Genomic DNA, 23,152 nt, shown 5'->3' with positions numbered 1-23,152 from the left:
GAAGGGTGACCCCCACCCGCCGCAACTGGAGAAAGCCCTCGCACAGAAACGAAGACCCAACACAGCCAAACAAAATAATAAATAAATAAAAATTTAAAAAAAAAACAAAACTTGGCTTTCATCTCCTGAGGGGTCTTGGTTCATAGGCATTAAACTTCATTTAAATAATCCTGTTTACTGTCACCACTGAACTACTCATAGGCAGAATTGTAGAAGAGGCAAACAAGTGTTTGATTGTTTACCACTATGCCTTTAGGACTTCCTTACATCTTCAAGTGCTAATGTCCTCACACTGACATTGGCTTTCTCTTACTATTACCCTGGGAAAATACTCCCTGTCCCTGCCCCATAACTTTGATCTTTCCCCATCCATTCCTGCTCCCACTTAATTTAGTCTCCGACGTCCTACAGTATATTTTCATTATTGGAAAACCCAAACTAAGCCATTCTTCTTGTACGAGTGTTAATGCTTAGCCTTTTTAGGCCCTAAACTAAGGCTGCCAGCTGCCCATCAACCTCCCCGTTAATTCCAACCCATATTTTTCTGTCCTCATGTGACTCATTCATCATTCTCCCCTCTTTGAAAGTCTTGGCTTCCACAACTCAACTGTCTACAGACTTTCCCACCACGTCATTGGTTGCTCTTTTGCCCAACCTTTAAATACTGAGCTTATCCAAGGCTTGGCTTGGGCCCTCTTCTTTATTAAAAAAAATTTTTTTAATTCTTCGGCCTTGCCACACGGCATGTGGGATCTTAGTACCCCGATCAGGGATCCAACCCTCGTCCCCTGCAGTGGAAGTGCAGAGTCTTAACTACTGGACCACCAGGGAAAAGTCCCAAGCCCTCTTCTTAATCACACTCCAGTTTCTATGGATTTACCTCATCTTTATGGCAAGAACTCACAAAGTTTATCTCTACTTAAATCTCTTTCATGGCCTCCAACTCCTGTCTACAGATTACCTCATTCAACAGGGAACTTTTGATTTCAGTCACCTTCTCTACCTCCCAATCCATCCCCGCCCTCCCCACCAAGCTTCCCGCGTCAGTAATTTCGCCCCATACCTCGATAGGAGTCACCCTTCTCTTTCCTCACCTTCCACACCCAATTCCTGAGGTCTACCAATTCTGTGCCAGTTTGGCTCTCAAACGTATCTCAAATCCACAATCTTTTCTCCATCACTAGCTTATGGCCCTTCCAGGCCACTTCAGCTCTTACAGTTTATCTGCTTCTACCCTGGCCTCTCTACAATCCATTCCAACACGCTGTGATCCGTTACTCAGATGTCTTCCCATTGTACTTCCCAAAGTCCTTCCCACCCCAGAGCTCTTCCCGTGGAGTCTGTCGTAGGCCCTTCTCCTCCTTGCTGGCCCTGCTACAGGTACGCACATCTTCTTTCAAGACCTTTATTTCCTCAAACCACCGGTGTTCTGCTTCAGGACTTTTGCAAGTGCTATTCCCCCAGAATGCTTTTTCTTTTTGCACAGCCAGCTCCTTCTCTTCCTGTAATCTGTGGAAGGTCCTCTCTGCTTCCATACCTAAAGCAGATTCCCCTCTCAGAGTACTGGCGGGTGGGGTGCTCAGGTTCAAAGGTTGACAGATATTTAAGGTAATTAAGAGTCAAGTTGGCGTAGGACAGGTACGAGACACAAGGCTGAAGAGGTAAATAGGGCAGCTGTTAAGTGTGATTTATGAATATTTTAGGTTTTCCAAAAAAATCATTTTCCCCACATGCAAGTTTCCTCTTCCCTGTCCTTACTTTCTCTCAAATACTGTTCCTTTTTTTTTTTTTGCGGTATGCGGGCCTCTCACTGTTGTGGCCTCTCCCGTTGCGGAGCACAGGCTCCGGACGCACAGGCTCAGCGGCCATGGCTCACGGGCCAGCCGCTCCGCGGCGTGTGGGATCTTCCCAGACCGGGGCGCGAACCCGTATCCCCTGCATCGGCAGGCGGACTCTCAACCACTGCGCCACCAGGGAAGCCCAATACTGTTCCTTTTAATGTAACCCTGGGCTATACTGAGATACCTACCCAAGGACTGAAAATATCTGGTCATCCCAGTTTTCTCCTTCTTTAATATATTAGCATCCTGAAATTAGAGCACCGAACTGGTATCTATCCTATAAATGCTACCATAAAGATGGAGCCTGATACCACCTAACATTCTCACGTGAAACCAGAATTCTCACAATTCTTTCAAATTATTTCCCACCCTTGCCCAATCTACCAATCATAGCAAAGGATGCAGTTGTCTCATGAATTACTAAAAACATTTAGGAAGAGGCCAAGTCCTCCCTTCACTCCCACCTTTCTTGTCTAAGACTATCCACAGCCTATCCGGGCTCATGCTCTATTGCATCTCTCCCTCGCCCCCAATCACAGGTGTGCATACACATTCCTTTCAATTCCCTTGATCAAAGTCCTTGTCTAGGCCTCTGATTATCTCATAGTTTCCTCACTTTCAATGTTGGTTCAATTAAAAGAAAAAAAAACCCCACAAAAACCTAAAATAGTCAACCTCGAGGACAAAGGAACGAGAACCACTCAAATCAGTTTAAATAAAAGAGGGAATTTATTAGAAGAATACAGTTTCTTGCAGGGACTCCAACAGCTGAAATGGGTTAAGAGCTAGAAGCAGGCCTTTCTGCAGGACAGATCACGTTGTAATCACAAACGTTTACTTCTGGGTTTTGCAAAAGCACGAATAGAATATCCTAGTGATCAGTCCTCCCTGTATAGTGCATAAGGGACTAGAATGTGGCTTCATTTCTGCTGGCTTTTTGATCCTTATATTCCTTTATGCTGGCCTCAAACTTGTCAAGCACATGCTGGCAGACATTCATGAGCTCAGTCAGGCCTCTCTGAAAGGGCTCAACAGCTGGAAGGGCACCTCGAGTCTGTATGCGCAAATTAATTTTGCTCTCTGAAGGATGGGTTGTAGTGTAACCACAAAATTCCACTTCCGGGTTCTTCATGATCATGTAACGAAGAGAATTTCCTAGGGTATGGTCCTCCTCGTGCAATACAAATGTCACACAGTGTCTATCTGTCCCAGCTGCCTGGACCATTTCCAGGGCTGTCTTCCTCTCGCCTTCAGCCATTGGGGTCTTCAATCCAGATATTTTTCTACACACATATTTTTTATAAAAATGAGATTACACTGAATACGGTTTTGTAACTAGCTTTTTTCATCTACTATATCACAATTGCAACACGTTATTACTCTAATGCACTGCAATTACACAGAACGATTAGCACTAGCCCTTATTATTTTCCTGCCTCCACGTACTCTACCAATCAATAATTTATTGCCTCCAATTTCTCCCTCTTCCATTTGGCCGTCCACATGGCCACAAGGGGAGTGTCCTTAAAACAACAAAGTTTGCTAAAATTTTCTTTTGGTAGGCTCACAAGAAAGGAATAGGATTAGAACAGGGTGGGCCCTGCTAAAGGATGAAAAGGAAGTTGAAAGGAGTAGAAAAACGCAGATTATCATAAAAATAGAAACTAAAGATCATCAACGTGCAGGGCCAACTAGGGCTTCCGTTTGCAGGAGGTAAGGAAACTAGAATGGAAAGTCTGAGAAGAGCACCAAGCAGGAAGGAGAAAGCACTCAGCGCACAGAGTGGATCAGTTAGCGCTCGGCACAGAGGAGGGACTTGGGCCCGACCAACACACCACCGCCATCGCTCGGGGAACCGTGGCCTGGTGCACGTTAGCTTTATTTACTCTTCCTGTTCCAAATGGGGGTGGGCAGTTAGGGGGCTTAACTCTGGTCTCACAACTCGTGTTCCCTCCTTGATATCGAGGGTACTGAGTGTCTCCACGCAAGCAACCCAGGTGTCCCCCTCTCCCTTCCCGATCGGGGCCCCTCTCCCCACCCTGGCGCCCACTGCTCCCTCCTCGACTGTCCTCCCAGCCAGGCCCTCGCTGCCAGGCCGGGCCGCGGAGGCTAAGGCCCCGGTCGGCCGCGAGCTCCCGGTGCAGGGCGCGGCCAGCTCCTCCCGCCCCCCTCCTCGGCCGTTACCTCTCCAGCTCCTGGTCGTCTTCCATGGCGGGGGCGACTTCCGGGATCCTCAGGTGGTACTGGCGGGCCGGAGGCGCTGCCCCATACCTCGAAACGAGCAGGCGCCACAGGAAGGAAGGACTGACGGGAGGAGCGCGGACGGAAGGAGGGAGGAGGAGCCGCAGCGGCGCGGCAGGGCCCGGCCACTGGGCGGGGCGTGGAGGCTCCGCCGCGGAGCCTCGCCCACGGGCCCCGCCCCCGGCGCGTGGAGGGCGGCGGCCAGGACTGAGCGGTTCACCTGCGTTCCCGAGCGAGTTGGCCCGCAGAGCTAGCCGGGAGACTGGTGCGGTCGGGCTCCTGCCCCGCCCCGAGGCCGAGGCCGGCCAGTGGGCGCCGGAGCTCAGCCCTTGGCACCTTCCCTCCAGGTGATGGCGAAGGGGGCGGGGCCTTACCTGCCGCCCCCAGATCACCTTCCTTCTCGGAGCCAGGATCGGGCCTCTTTCTGACTTGCTGCTGGCCCGGTGCGTGACGGGATTAATCCCAGGAAGGACCACACCTCCCGGGGACAGGGGCGTTCATGGCACGACAGACTTACACTATAGTTGAGCAACACACTTTGCAGAATTTCACCACAATAGCATGGGTGTAACACGGTGTTTGTCACATCTGGGATCTTGCAACTGCACAGCTCAACTGGGTCAAAGGACAAGCGTTTGTTTTTTTATCTTTGGGGGGAGGGGAGGAGTGAGAGTTTGGAAGGAAACTGTCCCCACTCCCCATCTTTTCTCTTCTAGGATCTCTTTCTACCTCTGGAGTATGTCCTGCCTCGCTTTGGACGTCCTTTTCCCTTTACCCTTTTGGCCTCTTAAGCCTCCTCACCTGCGGAACCTCCCGCTCACCTTTGTTCCCAGGTGCCCCTGCCCCCGCCTAGGCAACTTTTCACCACCCAGACTCGCTCTCCGCCCTCCTTCTCCCTTCGTACCTCTCCGCTCTCCGTCCTCTCAGGTGTTCTTCTTCGCCAATAACCCTCTCCCCTCCTGGCGGTCCTGCTCCCCTCGCCCCCATCACCCCGGCCAGCCCCGGTCCCTACCTCCGACCCCCGCTGTCCTCCCGCCCGACACGCCCCCAGTTCTGTTTTCCTGCGCCACCTCTTCTCCTTACCCCACCCCCGATCCCCTAGATGTTCACCACCTCCCCCAGCTGTTCCCCTCTCCTCCCGCCGTCGGCGGTGAGCGCAAGAGGCACTTCCTGAGCGCGGGCAAATCAGGCGGGCTGCGTGGACAGCCGAGGGGTGGGGGAGGGCAGGCGGCGAGGGGCGGTGCAGGCTCACTCTAACTCCTAGTGATGGCCCCGGCCTGGCCCGCCCCCTGAGCTCTCGGATAGGCGGAGCCGCCCCCTGACCCGCCCCCTCCCGCCCGGTGCTGTCGCCGATTGGCTCGGGTGCGTGTCGGGTTGCGCGGCTCGGCCCTGGCGTTCGCCCGCGGAAAGGCAGCAGGGGCGGTTGAGAAGTGAAGTCTTGGCCAGAGTTTGCATCTTGCCAGGAAATCCGCGGCGGCGGCGGCGATTCCCGGCGGAGCGGAGGCCGGCCGGCCCCGCGTTCCTTCAGCGGGCCGCGGAAGCGGAGCCGACGCTGGGCTGCGGCGCCGGGAGCCGGGCGTGCCCGGGCAGGCGCGCTCCCCCGGTGAGTAACTTTGCCCTGCCCGCCTCGCTCTGCGCCGGCTCGCGGGTCCGACCGCGCCTCAGGTGCGGGCGGCGTGGGGTGTGGGGCGCCCGGCGCCCTGGAGGCGGCCGGAGCGGCGCCGCGGCGTCTTCCACGCTCTCCTCGCCCGGCCGAGCTGCGGGGACGCGGACCGGTGTGGGGCCGCCGCGCTGGTCCGGGGAGGAGGGCGCGGGCTGCCGGCATCGGGTGCCCGTCGCTGTTACCGTTTGGTGGTTCCGGCCACCGTCTCGCTGGTCTTTGCGTCGCTTGCTCCAATTTTAGGGAGGGGAGAGGTGGGGATGAGTTTTCTGCTCTCTGCTTGTATGCTGCCGTCAATGAGAGTGCCGCCAGCTGCCTTACCTTGGTCTTGTTCCCTGCAAAGGAGTGGGGAGAGATCATACCCTCGGTCCCAGCCTGTTGCCTGTGAATTCTCACCCTTCCCTTTAGACTGGAGAGGGTGGGAGAGAGATTTGACGTCTTCGAGGGAGGAATTTCAAAATTCGGATCTTGATTTGGAAGCAGTCGCACCCAGAGCCCCATTCAGGAAAGACATCACTCGCTTTTCAGAGCTTCATGCCCTGTTTTAGACGAAGGACTTTCCACCTAGATGTAGTGTTTCTTCTGATGTTTCTGTGTACATTTAAGGTTATGAATTAGGACGTTCGTGTCTGCCAGGAGCTACAGTACACTCATGCGTGGCCTTAACTGTGTAGCTGTTTTCTTTTTAAATCACAGAAACGAAATTGAATGAAAAGCAGCGGCGGTTCAGGAGGAGGAAACAGTTGTGAGCTCCGGTTGACTGGAACTCTTCACTTTAAGAATTTCACATTCTTGCAGCAGTGGTACTTATCTGTCGATTGGCCTTCGTCCCAGGACAGATTTTGAGTTTTATTTATTTACTTTTTTTCTTGTTTGTGCTGTGACGCAGCACTGATGAAGTTGGTCTCAGTAGGTCAATTTTATTTCCTTGGGTAGATTTGATTCCCATCTCCACACCCCTTTAGAAAATGGACTTTGATCTTGTATCCTCTTTGGCCTGTCAGAGCTTTCTTGAGCCACGAATAACAAAAGTTTTGCCTTTTTAGCTTGTCCAAGTCCCACACGTGAGTTTTCCCATAGGGGTAAAATGTAGGCCAACTCGGAACCAAAGCAGAGTAACACTGCTTTTAATTTGTCCCAGCTGTGTGTTAGCAGTCATAATTCTGTAACTTGTTCCTCTTTTTTTCTCATCAGGTTATACATTTTCCATTATTTATTCATCTAGCAAATGGGGGTCTTCTGTGTGCCGGGCATGGATGGCAGAGGTCAGCTCTTGCCCTGAACTGGCTCATGGTGTTGTTTGGAAGCTGATCCATACCTCTCTTCTACCAGCTACCTGAAAGCAATTTGAACAGGTGCTGTGGGAACTTAAAAGTGGGAGCATTTCTGCCTGGAGCTTGTTAAGGAAGGCCTCACACAGGCGTTTCACATTGCTGAGAGATTTTCATTCTAGGCAAAGGGGCTAGCGTGTACGGTGTTGCTGTATGAGAGCTGCATATGGTTCCTCTGGCTGAAGCACACAGTGTCTGGGGTTGGAGTCGTGGCCAGGGCCTGGTGTATTATTCATTTCCGAGCACTTAGCACTTTGCCTTGCTTACAGTGGGCACTCAAATATTTATTGAACGGACTTGAACAGAAACATGAAGGATTTTGTATGCCGCGTTAAGAAATTTGGACTTTATCCAGTCCGTGATACAGAGCTGCTAATTTTAAGTAGGAGAATGTCACGATAACATGTGCATTCCAGCAGGGTAACTGCGACAGTCTGGAGGATGGTGAGGGTCCAGATGGGAAGTAGGGAGATAGAGCAGGAGCTGTTATACTGTAGGGTTTAAGTGGTCAGCACCTTTCGATTCACGTTATCTGGGTTTGAATCTGGCTCTGTCGCTCATTTTGTAACCTCTTTCTCCCTTAGGTTCTTCATTTCATAGGGTTTGTGGGATACAACTTGAAAAACATGTATGCTACTTGGAATAGTGCTTGGCACATAGGAAGGACTTGGTAGATGCTCGTTGTTATTCTGCGTGGAGGCAGTGGAAGTAGAGATGGTGCGGCCCTTGGGAGGTGTGATTGGTTGGACTAGGTAAGTGACTGCATATGATTAATGAGAGAGGGGTGATTCCTCGGTTTTTTGACTTGAGGGCACTGGAGTATACTGGTTAAGTTGGCTGTGGAGTCAGAACAGGGGTTGAACTCCATCACGTACCCTTAGAATTACTATCCTTACTGAACTTTGGTTCCCTAACATTTAGAAAACGAAGTACTTGTAGGGTTGAGGATCGAATGAAATTACACGTGTAATGCCCTTGGCGAGTACCTAGCACATTACACGTGCTTAATAAATATTAGTTGTTCCTGTCGTGGTGATAACATCAGCGAGCCAGCGGAATGCTAGAAGTTACGAGAAGGAACAGTTAAAAACAATTGGTGGTAGGAATAGAGAAAGGAAGATAGTTTTGGACCAACCCATTGAGGTGCTCGTGGGTGATGGAGAAGTCTGTGATGCAGTTGTTGGATAGATGTGTCTGGCAGGAGCTAGGAAAGAATGGAAAAGAAAAACAAGAGTTCACTTAAAGCCTTTGTGGGTGTGGTCAGCTTTCTGGAAGATTTGGGGGAAGGGGGACAGAGAAGAGGTTTACATGTGGCAGTGCCAGGAGTGTTGGTGTCGGATATTGGGCATCTCTAGCCTTAAAATGCATTTTGGCCACCATCACAAGGGAACTCCAGGCTCCTATAATCAGGATGGCTCTATGCCCTTCTCCCCCTCCTCTTTTTCTCCTTGCTGATCGCGCCCCCCAAATCCAAGTACTTTTTAATTTTGTTATGCAGAGCCATTTAACTTTTCCTGTTTATGGGGCTAAAGTTCACTCTAGGCCCACCTTCCTATGTCAAAATCCAAGGTTTCTAGAAGAATCAAAGTTCTCATTTCATAGGTTTACTTAGGAAGTAATGTTGGTTCTAAAATATATATATATATATATATATATATATATATATATATATATATAAAATACGTTATGTATACCTGTGTATATCTTCATGTAAAATTAAAGTTGTAGAAGACTTAGCCAGGCCTAAAATGACCCTGTTAAGGGGCCTGGGAGATTTACAAAATAAATCCCCTTTAGCTTTCCTGTCATGTCTCTTTTCCTCAGAAAGTACAAAAGAGTAGAAAAATCTGTGATTATGTAAGCTTTTTGGTTGGTTGGATAGAAGAAATGGCTATTTTGTGTATTAACTGTTGAGAAGTTATTAAGAGGAGTTTTTTTAAGAAGCAAATGTTCATGATATACATTCTGGTGATAAATGCATCTAGTTAGTATGTTTTTAAAGAGGCAGGTATTGTAGGCTCTGTCCTTCAGAATGTATGCTTCATAAGAGCAGGGACCCTGATTTGCTCACCGAAGGAGAGTCCCCAAATACTATAGAACCATAAATATTAATGTATGCATGAATAAATGAATTGGATCCATTGGCTTTGATCTGTCTTGGCCCACAGACTTATTGAAATCTTTGGAGCAATCACTGGTCAGAGGGAAAACAAAAAAGGGATTTGAGCCAGCAAAGAAGCTTAAAGTACTTCATGTTCTTGTAGGAAGATACCGGAACTGTAACAGAATTTATAACTATTAAGATTCAGTGATTTTAATGCCAGCTGCTATAGTTATTTGCATGATGCCCTCCTTTTTCCCCCTTTACTGTGAAAGTTGTGGGGTGTAGTAGGGAGGAACAGACTTATGTAGGGATATTGCTTTGTTCAGAGTTAAACTGATGACAGCTGTGTCATTACTTTGTCCTCTTATTAGCAAAACTCCAGAGCAGATAAGAGATTAATAAGAAAAGCTGAAAAGATAGGAATAGAAGAAGTGGTGTGGGCAGAGAGGGTCGAGCATAGTTTATACCTTTATCTTCCCAGCCTCGAGATTTAATACTATTACTTCTGATAATCAGGATCCCTCGGTGGAGAAATTATGTAGGGGAAACTTTTTTCCCTCAAAATTGGACTGGGAAGGAGAAATGAGTAATAGAAACAAGTGTAGAAAATAGGCAATAGGCAAATAAAACTTTACGTGTTATATATATACAAGTATACTGTAGGAATTACATATATCGTGTGTTTCTGTGCTTATTTATATAGATGAGTATATTATAAACTATCATGTGTCCACTTAAAAAGCATACCACTTTTATGTAAACAAATGATGTTTTAATTTTTTCCTCTATTGAAAGAGTAATCTTAGATGTCTTTTAAATAACAAATTGCCCTAAAGTGTATAATGGGGGCCATTGTAAAAAAATGTTCATAACCAAGTTATGAGGATATATTGTTATGTAAAACAAGGTGTACTTGGCTTTAGTAAAGCTTCCAAAGGCTCTGTTGGTTATCACTTTGTTTTATAGGTAAAAATAAAGTGAGTCTGGTGTGTATTTATACCCCTTCCCCCACTCACCCCCCAAAGTTGGGATTTTGGCTGCCAAGATTAAAAATTAATCCTTCATCAGAGTTCTTAATCCTGTTCAGTTAAACTACATAGTTATTGAACCAGTAAATTGGAGTCCTTCGCTTATATCTTTTTTCTTTGTTTTATTGTGACCATTTCCACTTTGCTTCCACATGATTTTCATGTTTGCAGTTTGACTTTCGATTTAATTGTATTCAGCAAGCAGCATACGTGATGTGATCAACACTGGGCTGTGCGGGACACAAAAGATTCTCTGCCCTTGGAGAACTTAAAATCTGAAAAGACATTCAGTCGTGGAGTTAATCATTCTGAGGCAAGAGATAGATGGGCCCCAGGTTAGACATTTACAGCTAGTCTCCTGTTTACGCTTTGAGACAAAGATAATAACAGGAACAGGGTAAGCGACTGGACTTTGTCTCCTGTGGACCCTTCGAGCTCACGGTAATGGCAGGAGCAAAGAGGGACTAAGCCCTGCTTAGGTCAGGAGGCCACATATTTCTCATTCTTGGGGTCAAGGCGACCTCCCAGACTGCACATGCACAGAAGGGGTCCTCAGGGGAGGGGACAGTAGCCCATAATCTGTCCTGCCAACCTGCCGGAGACCCTCACGCTGGAATCCATCTTGGCCAAAAGATACATGTGCACACGGGGGAGGGCCCTGAGTCAGAGCAAGTATGGGATGGAAGCAAGATGATTGGCCAGAGGAAAACAAAGACCTGGAAAGCTGCCCCTATATAAGCAATTTAAGCCACCCCAAAAGCATGTGACTCTCTGAGCCTGCCCATGTATCTGCTTTTCTAATAAACACTTACCTGTTTCACTATTTTCTGTCTCTTTGCTAAAATTCTTTTTACAAAGGAGACAAGAGCCAGGGCCCTGCTTCTAGCCACTAGTGCCTGGTGGTCAAGTGGTTAGGATTTGGCATTTTCACTGCCGAGGTCTGGGTTTGATTCCCGCTCCGGGAACTGAGATCCTGCTTCAAGCGGCTGCCCACTGTGGCCGCCCCACATCAATTCAAAGCAGGTTGACGAATACCTCCGACTTCTAATACCTGCCTCCCCAACTCCATGGCCCTCACTTCCACTGTGTTTTGACATTCCGCCCTGTTTTCCACATTAGAGACCTTACACTGATGTACCCTGTTCTCCGACTGTAGCCTCCTAGCCTGTCCTTCCAGCTCTCTCACACCCACAAGTGCTCTTTCGGTGCCCTTCCTCTGGGCAGAGATGATTTGCCAATCATCATTATTCCACCCCGCCTCCCATTCTCTGTTGTATTAACATCTGTGGAATCTATATGCTTTCACTGGCACCTTGCTTCTCTTGAACTTGCTTTTGTTCAGTGCCTGCCAGATAACGACCCTGCTGGATTAACTGCTTCTCCCTGAGTTGCTTTGGCAACGCTGTTAGAAGGCCAGGCACTGGCATCACCTCTGAAACAGCCCGTCCCCTGCACTCCTCTCAGTCAATTATGTTTATTTGGCATCTACTGAGTGCTCTGACACTGAGCTAAGAACTTGGCAGGCAGAGGTATCCTCATAGAGCTTACGTTCTAGAGGAGGTAGACATTCATCAAATGATAGCACAGATTATAAAGTACGGTAAGTGCTTCGAAGAAATAGTATAGGGCTGTGCTGTAGTCACCTGCACTTATGGCTCTTGAAATGTGCGTGGTCTGAATTGAGAGGCGCTGTGTCACTACACGCCAGATTTTGAAGACTTAGTATCAAAAAGGATAAAATAGCTCAGTAATTTTTGTATATGGATTACATGTTGAAATGGTGATATCCTGGATATGTTGGATTAAATAAAATATTAAAAATAGTTCATTCACTTGGCTACTAGAACACTTAGAACAGTGCGTGTGGTTCACATTCTGTTTCTGTTGGGTGGCAGTGGCATGGGGTGTTGTCTGGGGTATAACAAAGGGAACTAATAACCTAGTCTCTGGGGAGCTGGGTGTCACTGAACCCGCCCTGAGGAAGTTGTCTTTGAAACAGGTATCTGGTTGAGTAGATATTACACAGGTAAACTCTTCTCAGGCCAAGCAGTCAGAGGTGGGGATGGCACTTTGCAGGAGGGTGAAGAGGTGGGTGGGAGAGAGCTGGGGAAGAGTGGTGTGCGACGGGGCCTGGGAGGTAGGCAGGGCCGGTCCTGTGGGCCTCGTTGGCCCTAATCAGGATTTGTTCTTGTCTCACTTACGATTATTCTAGACCATCGTCATTCACAAGCTCTTTATCAATCCCCCACTTCTACAGCCTGCAGATAATCTGGTCAGTTCATGAGGATCTGATTTGATTTAGCAGATTTCTGTCCCTCCCCTTCCCAGCTTGTCTAGGTAAGTCTCAGGTCTGTTAAAGGCTAATTTTTCCACGTGTGCCCTTGATCCCATCCTTCGGAGTCTCTTTTAGGAGAGCTTCATCAGTTAACTGCCTTCTGTATTTAAACTGTCTCCCTGCTGGCTTTTTCACCTGTAAATATGCTCCAGTCCCAAACTCAAAACAAAGCTCCATTGACCCAGCAGCCCCTCTAGTTACTGTTCTTAAAGCATGACAAAATATTTTAAAGTTGAATATTTTATTGAAAGCAGTATATTCAAAATGTATTAATAGGTAGTCAATACAAATTATTAACAAGACATTTGACTTTTTTCATATTACGTGTTTGAAATCTGGTTATACAGTCGACCGACCCTTGAACAACGTGGGGATTAAGGGCACTGACGCTCCCAGGCAGTTGAAAGTCCACAGATAACTTACAGTCGGCCCTCCCTGTCCACAGTTCCTCTCTATCTGGTGATTCAACCAAATGCAGACCATGTAGTACCATAGTACTTACTATTGAAAACAATCTGTGTATAAGCGGACCCACACAGTTCAAACTTGTGTTGTTTAAGGCTCAACTGTATTTTACACGTGTAGCCTATCTCAATGCAGATGCTACATTTTCAGTGGGTAAAGTAAAAGGAATCTTATCAAAATAATAATAATTTAACAAAAATACTTTATACTGCTTCAGTTTTTATTGTGGTAAAAAACATATCACAGGGCCTCCCTGGTGGCGCAGTGGTTGAGAGTCCGCCTGCCGATGCAGGGGATACGGGTTCGTGCCCCGGTCTGGGAGGATCCCATATGCCGCGGAGCGGCTGGGCCCGTGAGCCATGGCCGCTGGGCCTGCGCATCCGGAGCCTGTGCTCCGCAACGGGAGAGGCCACAAGAGTGAGAGGCCCGCATACCGCAAAAAGAAAAAAAAAAAAAAAACATATCACATAAAATTTACCATCTTAACCACTTCTAAGTGCACAGTTAAGTAGTAGTAAGTATATTCACATCGTTGTATAACAGATCTCCAGAACTTTTTCATCTTGCAAAACTAAAACGCTGTACCCGTAACAACAGCTCCCCATTTCCCCCTCCCCTTTGCCTCTGGTAACCATCATTCTATTTTCTGTTTATGTGGATTTGGTTACTTTAGATACCTCATATCATCAGAACCATACAGTACTTGTCTTTTTGTGACTAGCTTATTTCACTGAGTGTAGTCCAATGATCTCACGATTCATCCATGCTGTAGTATGTGACAGGATTTTCTTCCTTGTAAAGGTTGACCATTCCACTGTGTGTATGTGCCGCATCTTGCTTACCCATTCATCTGCTGATGGACATTTGGGTGGCTTCTGCCTCTTGGCTATTGTGAATAATAGTGCTGCGGTGACTGTGAGTGTGAATGTCTGCTTTCAATTCTTCTGGATCCCAGGTCCTTCGATCCCAGAAGTGGGATTGCTGGATCATGTGGTAGTTCTACTCTTAATTTCTTTAGAAAACCCCTATACTGCTTTCCGTAGCTGCTGCCCCATTTTACAGAACTCAAGGGTTCCAGGGTCTCTGCATCCTCGCCAATGCTGTTATTCCCTCTTCTTTGATAGTAGCCATCTTACCAGGTATGTAGTGACATCTTATTGTGCTTTTGATTTGCGTTTCTCTGGTGATGAGTGATGTTGAGCATCTTCTCATGCTTGTTGACCACTTGAACATCATCTTTGGGTTCTATTCAAGTCTTTGGCCCATTTTTAAACTGGGTTATTGGATTTTTGTTGTTGATTTGTAGGCATTCTTTATATATTCTGGATAGGATCCCTTTATCAGATATATTATTTGCAAATATTTTCTCCCATTCCTTAGGTTGCCTTTTCACTTCATTGTGTCCTTTGATGTGCAGAAGGTTTTAAGTTTGATACAGTCCCATTTGTCTATTTTTGCTTTTGTTGCCTGTGCTTTCGGTCTCCTATTCAAGAAATCTCTGCCAAATCCAATGTCATGAAACTTTCTCCCTATATTTTGTTCTAGGAGTTTTATAGTTTCTTAAATGCATTTGAGTCAAATTTTAGATATGGTGTAAGTAAGGGTCCGAACAAAATATTTCGAACATATTTCTGAGACCTTATGTAAATAAGAGGGAAAGTTCTGAAATACATGGAATAGTTTTAATTTGGGGGGGATGGATGACATTGCTTAAGGACACAATTCTCAAATGGTGCTTATTACAGGTGATCCTTGAACAACAGGGGTTTGAACTATATGGGCCCACTTACATATGGATTTTCCTTTTCGATAAATAGTGCTACAGTACTATTTGGCCTGCGGTTAGGGAACCACAGATACCCAGGGCCCTCCTCAAAGTTTAACGGATTTTCAACTGCAGCGGTGGGGGGGGGGCATTGGCACCCCAGCCCGCTCATTATTCAAGGGTCAACTATAGCATATTCTAGTGTGAATTTCTCTTCCCTTTTTGTTTCTTATAGTTGTGAGACACCAATATGGAAACAATCAGTAGTCTAGGGCTAGCTGAAGCTAAAAAATAAGATGACTGGGGAGAAGCCAGGTATCAGACTGCATATGGTTGCATCCTGTGTCTTTCCTACTAAATACGTACTGTGTATGGTCAGTAGTCTGCCTTTTAAGACCATTCTGTCAGGGCCATTTAGTAAAATTTCAGAAATATCCATAGCAATTAGATCTCATATGAAATATTTATCAATCTCATTAATTTCTCTAATTTTAGGCTCTGTGCTTTTGTTATAGATGAGATACATTAATTGATACTTCAGTAGACTAATTTCAGAGTTTGTTAAAAATAGATGTAATTTTTCTGGGTCTCTGACTTGTTCCTTTTCCAAGTGTATGGAACATATTTGTCAGCATATTTGAGTGATTTGTCCACCTTTGAAGGTATATTAATAAAGCATTTCAGGATTTATTCTGTGAGTCTGGATGGTGAGTTTTAATGGTATGGTAGCTATTTACACAAGGGACTAAAATTTTTTTTAATGAATCCATTTTGTAAGTTACAGAAGGATGATACAATCTCAGCTTTCAACTAACTTTTGAAAGTTTTCAATTAACTTCTTTGGGGTTTTTTTGGCTGCATTGGGTCTTTGTTGCTGTGCACGGGCTTTCTCTTGTGGTGAGAGGGGGCAGCTCTTCGTTGTGGTGCGCGGGCTTCTCATTGCAGTGGCTTCTGTTGTTGTGGAGCTTCAGTAGTTGTGGCACGTGGGCTCAGTAGTTGTGGCACACGGGCTTAGTTGCTCCACGGCATGTGGGATCTTCCCAGACTAGGGCTCGAACCCGTGTCCCCTGCATTGGCAGGCAGCTTCTTAACCACTGTGCCACCAGGGAAGCCCTTAACTTTTTTTCTTATAAAAGGTTTACATGTTATAAAGTTGCTCAGTGTGATTTTAGTCTTTCTAACTGTGACTTAATTTTCTTTATTTATAGTTTGGATTCACAGGCAGTAAATCAAACCTGATCCTGGAGGAAATCACAGTAGACCATTAAGTAGCTCTTAAAATGCTTAGGCATAGTACAGCATTCTTTACATGTCCATAAAGAATTACTCTGTTGGTTACTTGAACCTTTTGAAAACAAAATTGCTCTGTTAATAAAAAACAAGAAATTGCTCTCAAAGTATACTAGGATTTATGGAAAGATATCTATCTGGGAGATAAAGCTTAATATTCTTAGTAATATTTCTAATTCAGTTTTAAAGTAGTGACATCTTCATCTTAAAGAATATCTCTATTTTTTCAATAGAAAATTGAAAAAATCAGAAATTGAGATAAATCAGATTACAGTTTCATTACAATTACTATATTTTGATGCAAATATGATATTTAAATGGTAAAGCATAAGCATAGAGAGTTTTGTGGCAAGGCAAAAGTTAAAAATTATTATTATAAATTGTAGGTAAAGAGGAGTCTCAGGAGAACAGAAATTTCAACAGTTTTGCCATTGTGCCAGTCCGAGATAGCTAAGTAATAATTATATGTCTTTTCTCCCGCTGGATATTTATTGAATGTCTGTTATATGCCAGGCACTGTTCTAGATGGTGAGACTCTTCAGTGAACAAGACAAGTGGGATCCCTGTTCTTATGGAGTTTACATGCTGGTGGGGGCAGGCGAGCAGATAATTGAGAAGGATAATGGCAAACGCTAGGAAGAAAATAAGACAATGTGGTCAGATCTCAGCGATCTGTTTACCGATGACTAAAATCTACAGTTGGTCCTCAGATTCAGCTATTAGCTTGCCTTCTTCACCAGGAAAACTTGTAGCTAACACTGCCAGAAAGACACAAATAGTGCCATCTCTGTTTCTTGCCCTTTCGTACCCTCTCCTGGAGATTTCTCACTCAGTGAAATGACTAAATAGCAAAAGTAGGAAGGAAGGAAGAGAAGCGAGGCATCCAGAAAATGATTTCTCAGATAATTTGGCTTTGCATGAAGCTGAGACTTCGTACCTGTCAGTATCTCAACAGTACTTACTATTCATATGTTCTGAATTAAGAAAAACAAAGACCTACCAGTTATTAGATGAAGGACGAAGGGAAAATCATTTTATCAATCCCTGCAGTTTTATTTTAAATTTTCTCACGTCTTTTCAAGAAACTATCATCTATGTCACCTTATGAAGAACTCTTGATTTGTAACTCAGCTGATTAGAGAGCCTTTACAATTGATGTGTAGGACTTTTGTACCCTGCTTTCTTTGGTACGTAAGAATTTGGAGCGTGACCCATGACTCATCAGTTGACGTTGTAGTGCATTTTTAGAAACAGAATGCAATAGCAGATTTCCCTTGAGCAGCTGTAATGAAAGTATATACAAGAAAACACAAATTTGTATCTGCTGGTGTTATTACAGCTGTATGTTAAATTGATTCTTAGAAAAGTGTTCCAACCCTGGACATTTCAAAGAGTATGAATAGAATAGGTATAAAACTATGTTATATGTCCTGAAAAAAGATTCTTATTATGCAGCAGTAACTGCATTTCTCCCTTTTTTAGGGTATGAAGTCACTTTGTAGATAAATATGATCTTAATATTTAGGCTTGTGTTTTACCTAATTATTTTTGGAACAGATGAAGCAGTGAAGAAAAAGCATTGTCTTGGGCATACTACTTTATTTCTAGTGCTCCACAAAATTGTTTTTATTTTTGATGTGGACATCTTGTTTGTTCGCTTAGCTTTTTAATTTCACGTATGTGAGAACCAAGCTTGGCTGCTAGAATTTCTACCTCCTATTTTATTTCCTTTTGTATGTGCTTCCACTATGGTATACTCCCATGCACATAAAAGCCAGTCTGTACAAATAGATGCTTAATGAAAGTGAGACTTGCACTCCTTTTTTCTAGCCACCCAGCTCCTCCAGAGTTGACTACCAGTGGGAGTTCTCTGTATATCCTTCTAGGCTGCTTTGTGCATATAAACTCATGTATGTATCTGTATAGACAGATATTTTTAAACCATACTGTTCTGTACCTTGATTTAAATTAGCTCAAAATTTGTGTTGGGTTTCCCTGGTGGCGCAGTGGTTGAGAGTCCCCCTGCCGATGCAGGGGACGCGGGTTCGTGCCCCGGTCCGGGAGGATCCCACATGCCGCGGAGCAGCTGGGTCCGTGAGCCATGGCCGCTGAGCCTGCGTGTCCGGAGCCTGTGCTCTGCAACGGGAGAGGCCACAACAGTGAGAGGCCCAGTTAGCTTAAAAAAAAAAAAAGGAAAAAAAATTTTGTGTTAAGTTGCTAGTCTTTTTGAAATTTAACTTAGTCGTCTTTTGTTTGCTGGGTTATATTACCTTAAAAAAAGTTTCTCTTGAAGAACATGTAAATATTACCACGCAGAGGTTTTCTCTGCTGAATATGATTACAGAAAAAAAAAGATTATTTGAACTTTTTTTAAAGCTATAAATCATGACCCTGTTGCTTATTCCTTTTTTAAAGGGAATGCTGAACATAATAAAAATTTAGTCATCTTAAAAAAAAAATTTAGGGCCTCCCTGGTGGCGCAGTGGTTGAGAGTCCGCCTGCCGATGCAGGGGATACGGGTTCGTGCCCCGGTCTGGGAGGATCCCATATGCCGCGGAGCGGCTGGGCCCGTGAGCCATGGCCGCTGAGCCTGCGCATCCGGAGCCTGTGCCCCGCAACGGGAGAGGCCACAACAGTGAGAGGCCCGCGTACCGCAAAAAAAAAAAAAAAATTTAGTCATCTTTATGATGACTTAAGAGAAAATGGAGCATTTTCTCATTTCCTTTGATCTGGCAAATATAGTACAACCATGGAAGAATAGCTGTTTGTTACATTTTACATTTTGCTAAAAAACTTGGTTATTAGGGAATATTATAGTGAAAATTATGCTGAATTAAAAATTACTTGTTTAACAAATCTGCTTGCTGATTTGAAATGTCTTGGTGCATTTTACAGTGTTCATCAGTTCTATAGGCTGTATCTTTACAGTATTAATGTGTGTAGTGGGCACTCTTAGAGTATCTTTCATTCTGAGAAGTGTTGAGTGCATCGATTTTATTCTAAAAAGGGGAGGGGGAAAGGTAGTCTTTTCCTTGAATTCAGTTAGAATACAGCGTTAGGTGGAGAGGGGAAAAAAGTAAATTGTTTTTAGTAATTGAAGACTATCGCCCTAGAAGGCTTTAATATTTTCACTGTACACTGCCTTCCTTTTGGTTGTGAAATGTAAATGTGCAGAATTGTAGAACTGCGAATATGAATCATTGTAATAACTGCCATTTGAGTGACACCTCTGGCTGTCATTCTACTAGGAGCTTGAAGCTTCCTACAGAGAGACACCCACCTAGTGTGTATCACCCAGTGTGTATAACCCTTGCTTCAGGGCTGCTTTTCTTACTGAGTGATTCTACAGTTAGGCTTCCATGACTCTTATGTCACTATGAAATGGTTATCTGCTAATTAGATGGTCAGTACTTTGAGGGAAGGACTGTCTTACTCTGTCAGATATACTTTTAATCCTCATGTAGATATGGATACCTGTATCTCTGCTGTCCATTGTAATAGCCACTAGCCTTATGTGGTTTTTGAGCATTGGAAGTGTGGCTAGTCTTAATTGAGATGTGCTGTAAGTATAAAATGCACACTGGATTTCAAAGACTTAGTATGGAAAAAGACTAATACACCTCATTAATTTTAAAAATATTAATTATGCAGTGATATAATATTGGATATATTGGATTAAATAATATATATTATTAAAATGAATATCACCTGTTTCCTTTTTCTTACGGTGGTTGCTAGAAATTTTAAGTTATATATGCTGCACATTATATTTTCATTGGACAGTGCTGATCTAGACCCTTGATCCCTTTTTTTTTCTTTGTCAACCAAGCCCCTCCTGTCTCAACCTAGGCAGTCAGTGTGACATTGGGCTTGAGAGCTCAAGACTTGGAGTCAGAGACTTAGCCTAAATTCTTTCTCTCCTTCCTATATACTGGGTAATTTATCAGTGTTTTAGAATTAATGATTCATTTTAAAATGTTATTTATCATTCTCTATGTGCTAAGCAGTGTGCTTAGTGCACAGGCTGTAATGCTGAGCAGAGCACAGGCCCAGGACTCACAGAGCTTCCAATCCAGTGGGGAAGACTTATTAAATAATCATGCAAATAAATAATTACTATGATAAGTACTAAGAGGGAAATGTATAGGGTGTTATAAGACTGTATAGCAGGAGACCTATCAGAGTCTTGGGTGCCAGACAGATTTTTTTTTTTTTTTTTTTTAAAGAAATCACATTTTGAAAGACAAGAAAGAGTTATTTAGGAGAGGAGAGTGGAAAAGTGTATTCCAGGCAGGTGGAATATTTGCAAAAGTCTTGAGTCAAAATAGTGCATTATACTTTAAAGGAGCTAATAGAAAATCTATGGATTGGAGAAGTGAAATCAATGAGGATTGTGGTGAAAAATAAAAGTTGGAGAGTTAAGTCAGAACAAAATTATGCAGAGTGAAACTGGTAGGACTTTGTAATGGACAGATTATGGGAGGTGAGGGAGAGGGCAATGTCACAGATGACCTCTGAGTGTCTGGTTTCGATGCCTACATGGCCAGTGCTGGTGAGCCCGTTCACTAGAGGGGGACTGAGTTTTGGTAGAAATGATCTTGGGTTTGATTTTGAACATGTTATGGTATCTCTGAAACACCCAGGTGTATATTTTGTTTTATCAAACTGTGAAGGAAGACACCTTCCCCCACGTGGTTTTCTTTTGTGACTCTTATGTTATCTCAGTCTTGTAAGTATAATTTAGGAATCTCTTTGGTCCTCATCTTCCTGATAATCATTCTGATCCTGTTTCTCTAGCAAAATATTTAGATTGGCAAGTTTAATAAGATCAAGATCAATTATATTCTTTTATGTTGCTCTTGAGCTATACTTAACAATCCACAGTGACTGTTTGTTGCAAATACAAGTCAGAATATGAAACCGAGAAGTATTGATGTTTACTGCTCCTTATCCCTTTTCTCACTCTATGCTCTGTCCCTAGATGACCTCAGACCTACTTTTCATAGCCTCAGTGCCTTCTTATACTAAAAGCTCCCAAACATATCTCCCTTGTGCAGACCTGTCCTCTCATGACCAGGCCTGGATACCCCTATCTGGATGGATGTCTCTTACAGGCACATCACATTCAATATGTCATGATCTCTCCTCCACCAGAACCTAGCGAATGGCACTGCTGCTTTCTGTTTTAAAAGTCTGGGAGTTACCTGGATGTTTTTTTCTCTCACCCTCACTCCCCCACAATATCTTAACTCATCCGTCTAACCTTCTAAATCTCTCCAATCTCTCCCTCCACACTGCCACCATCCTAGTTCAAGTTATCTTTTTCCCCTTGGACTACTCTACTGGCTTTTTAACTGCACTCCCCCGTTCTTTCAAGCTTCTCTTTAATTCTTAACTCAGTATATCCAGAATAAGTTTTTGAAATACAGATCTCATCTTGTCAGTCTCCTTCATAAAACCCTTCAGTTGCTGCTTTTTGTTTTTAGGATAAAGATCCAAGTCCTTAACATTGTCCATGGCGCTTTGTGAATTAATCGCGTCCCTGCAGACTTCCCAGCTTTCATCAAGCCTTCTGATGAGCTTTCTTTCTGTTTCCTGTTTCTGTGTCACTGGCTACTTAGTGTCTTTGTACTAGACAAGCTCTGTGAGGGCTCCACAGTGACCCAGCCCCCTAGCACAGTGCCTAGCACGCAGCATGATTGACAAATATTTGTTGAATGAATTGTGAATTTTCTGGTGCTTAATGTATGTACCTGTTATGTGCCGTGTTTAGTAAACTGAAAGGGGTCAACAAGATGAATCGGGTTTTTTTTTTTAATACATTATGTTTTACTACTAGGTTTTCTTCCTTTAGATGGTTTCCATGGAAACAGCAACCAAAAGACTGCCTGGGTTGCTGTAATAGTCTCTGGGTGATATTTGCTGCCATTGTTAACTGAGACCCAGAAATTTAAATATTTAGATCTATGTTTCTCAAGTTCGAGATCCCAAGTGTAAAAATTTAATTTGAGGGAAAGTTGTTAACTATTCACTTTTTCCTGTTTTTCTTTTGAGGCCCATCCTTTCTATTAAAATAGTTTGCTGGAGAGCAAAAGAGTTGCTAAAGCACGATGAGGGCTGTTCTATTTCTACTAGACACCTTTGTTGTTTGCTTTCATTTGTATCGTCTGTCATTTATTTTCTTTCCTAATGAATGCTTTGTAAATATTGCTGACTGACCTTTACATTGTTAAAACATAATTATATTGTCTGTAACAAAAGTGAACTTCTCTTACTAGGAATCATAAGTTCAGATTGCACTGAGGATGCTAGTATGGATAGAGGCATTTGTATCCCAGATTGTATAACCCAGAGCCATTGGCAAAAAACAAACAAACAAAAAGGTGGGAATTCAGATCTTGACACATTAATATACAAGGTAGTAGTAGATGGCCTTGGATGGCAGTGTCGTTGCAATGAAGAAGCATGAAGTCTCCTTTTGTACCTTGAAGGCTTAGGAAGAAAGCTTTAAACATAGTTAAAACATTTGTACAGTAGTAGTCTCTCAGTGTCTGCAGAGGATTGGTTCCAGGACCCCCGAGGATACCAAAATCTAGGGATGCTCAAGTCCCTTATATAAAGTGGCATAGTATTTGCATATAACCTATGCAGATCTTCCCATGTACTTCAAATCATCTCGAGATTACTTATAATACCTAATACAAGGTAAATGCTGTATAAACAGTTGTAAATACAATGTAAATAGTCCGTTCGCAGCAAATTCAAATTTTGCTTTTTGGAACTTTCTGGAATTTTTCTTCCTGGATATTTTTCACCCAGTGTTGGTTGGTTTCAGTCCAAGTCTGCAGATGCGGAACCTGCCTATACAGAGGGCTGACTGGATACTCTTTTATATAAGAAGTTGCATTCAGAGCTTCGTAAAAATTTTGTGCCACATGGCAAATATAAGTGAATGTTTTCCAAGAAGTTTTTAGAGAGATTGATGGACAGCTCAGAAATTGAGATGCTATATGGTTTTATGTTTATTCAAATTGATTTTGATATCTGAATGCAGAAGCACAAAGTTATTTGAATTTTGTGGATGTAAAAAAG

At 44.0% G+C, this 23,152-nt stretch overlaps 2 protein-coding genes across 2 annotated transcripts in view; both read right to left on the bottom strand.

Moving 5' to 3' along the window:
* The window catches only part of LOC308604849 (protein POLR1D-like), a 42,796-nt gene extending 38,641 nt beyond the window's left edge, over positions 1-4,155 (bottom strand). The window contains exon 1 of the mRNA XM_081214409.1: positions 4,026-4,155. Coding sequence (XP_081070535.1) covers positions 4,026-4,051 — 26 coding nt within the window. The 5' untranslated portion in view covers positions 4,052-4,155. The remainder of the gene's footprint in view (positions 1-4,025) is intronic.
* On the bottom strand, positions 2,548-4,155 carry POLR1D (RNA polymerase I and III subunit D). The gene is made up of 2 exons (XM_081214410.1): positions 4,026-4,155; positions 2,548-3,124 (listed from the first exon to the last, which is right to left on the bottom strand). Exons 1-2 carry the CDS (start codon positions 4,049-4,051, stop codon positions 2,749-2,751), a joined length of 402 nt encoding a protein of 133 aa, XP_081070536.1. The 5' UTR covers positions 4,052-4,155; the 3' UTR covers positions 2,548-2,748.
* Positions 4,156-23,152: the final 18,997 nt, after the last annotated feature.

Source organism: Mesoplodon bidens (assembly GCF_964165515.1).
Source record: "Mesoplodon bidens genome assembly, chromosome: 17".
Classification (NCBI taxonomy): domain Eukaryota; kingdom Metazoa; phylum Chordata; class Mammalia; order Artiodactyla; family Ziphiidae; genus Mesoplodon; species Mesoplodon bidens.
Note: the sequence above shows the minus strand (reverse complement) of the source record. Positions and strands in the feature narration are given on the sequence as shown.

Coding starts and splice junctions, on each gene's coding strand:
- POLR1D (XM_081214410.1), bottom strand. CDS start 4,051: ATGGAAGACGACCAGGAGCTGGAGAG. Junction 3,125..4,025: donor GACGACCAGGAGCTGGAGAG/GTAACGGCCGAG, acceptor ATATGTGTGTAG/AAAAATATCTGGATTGAAGA.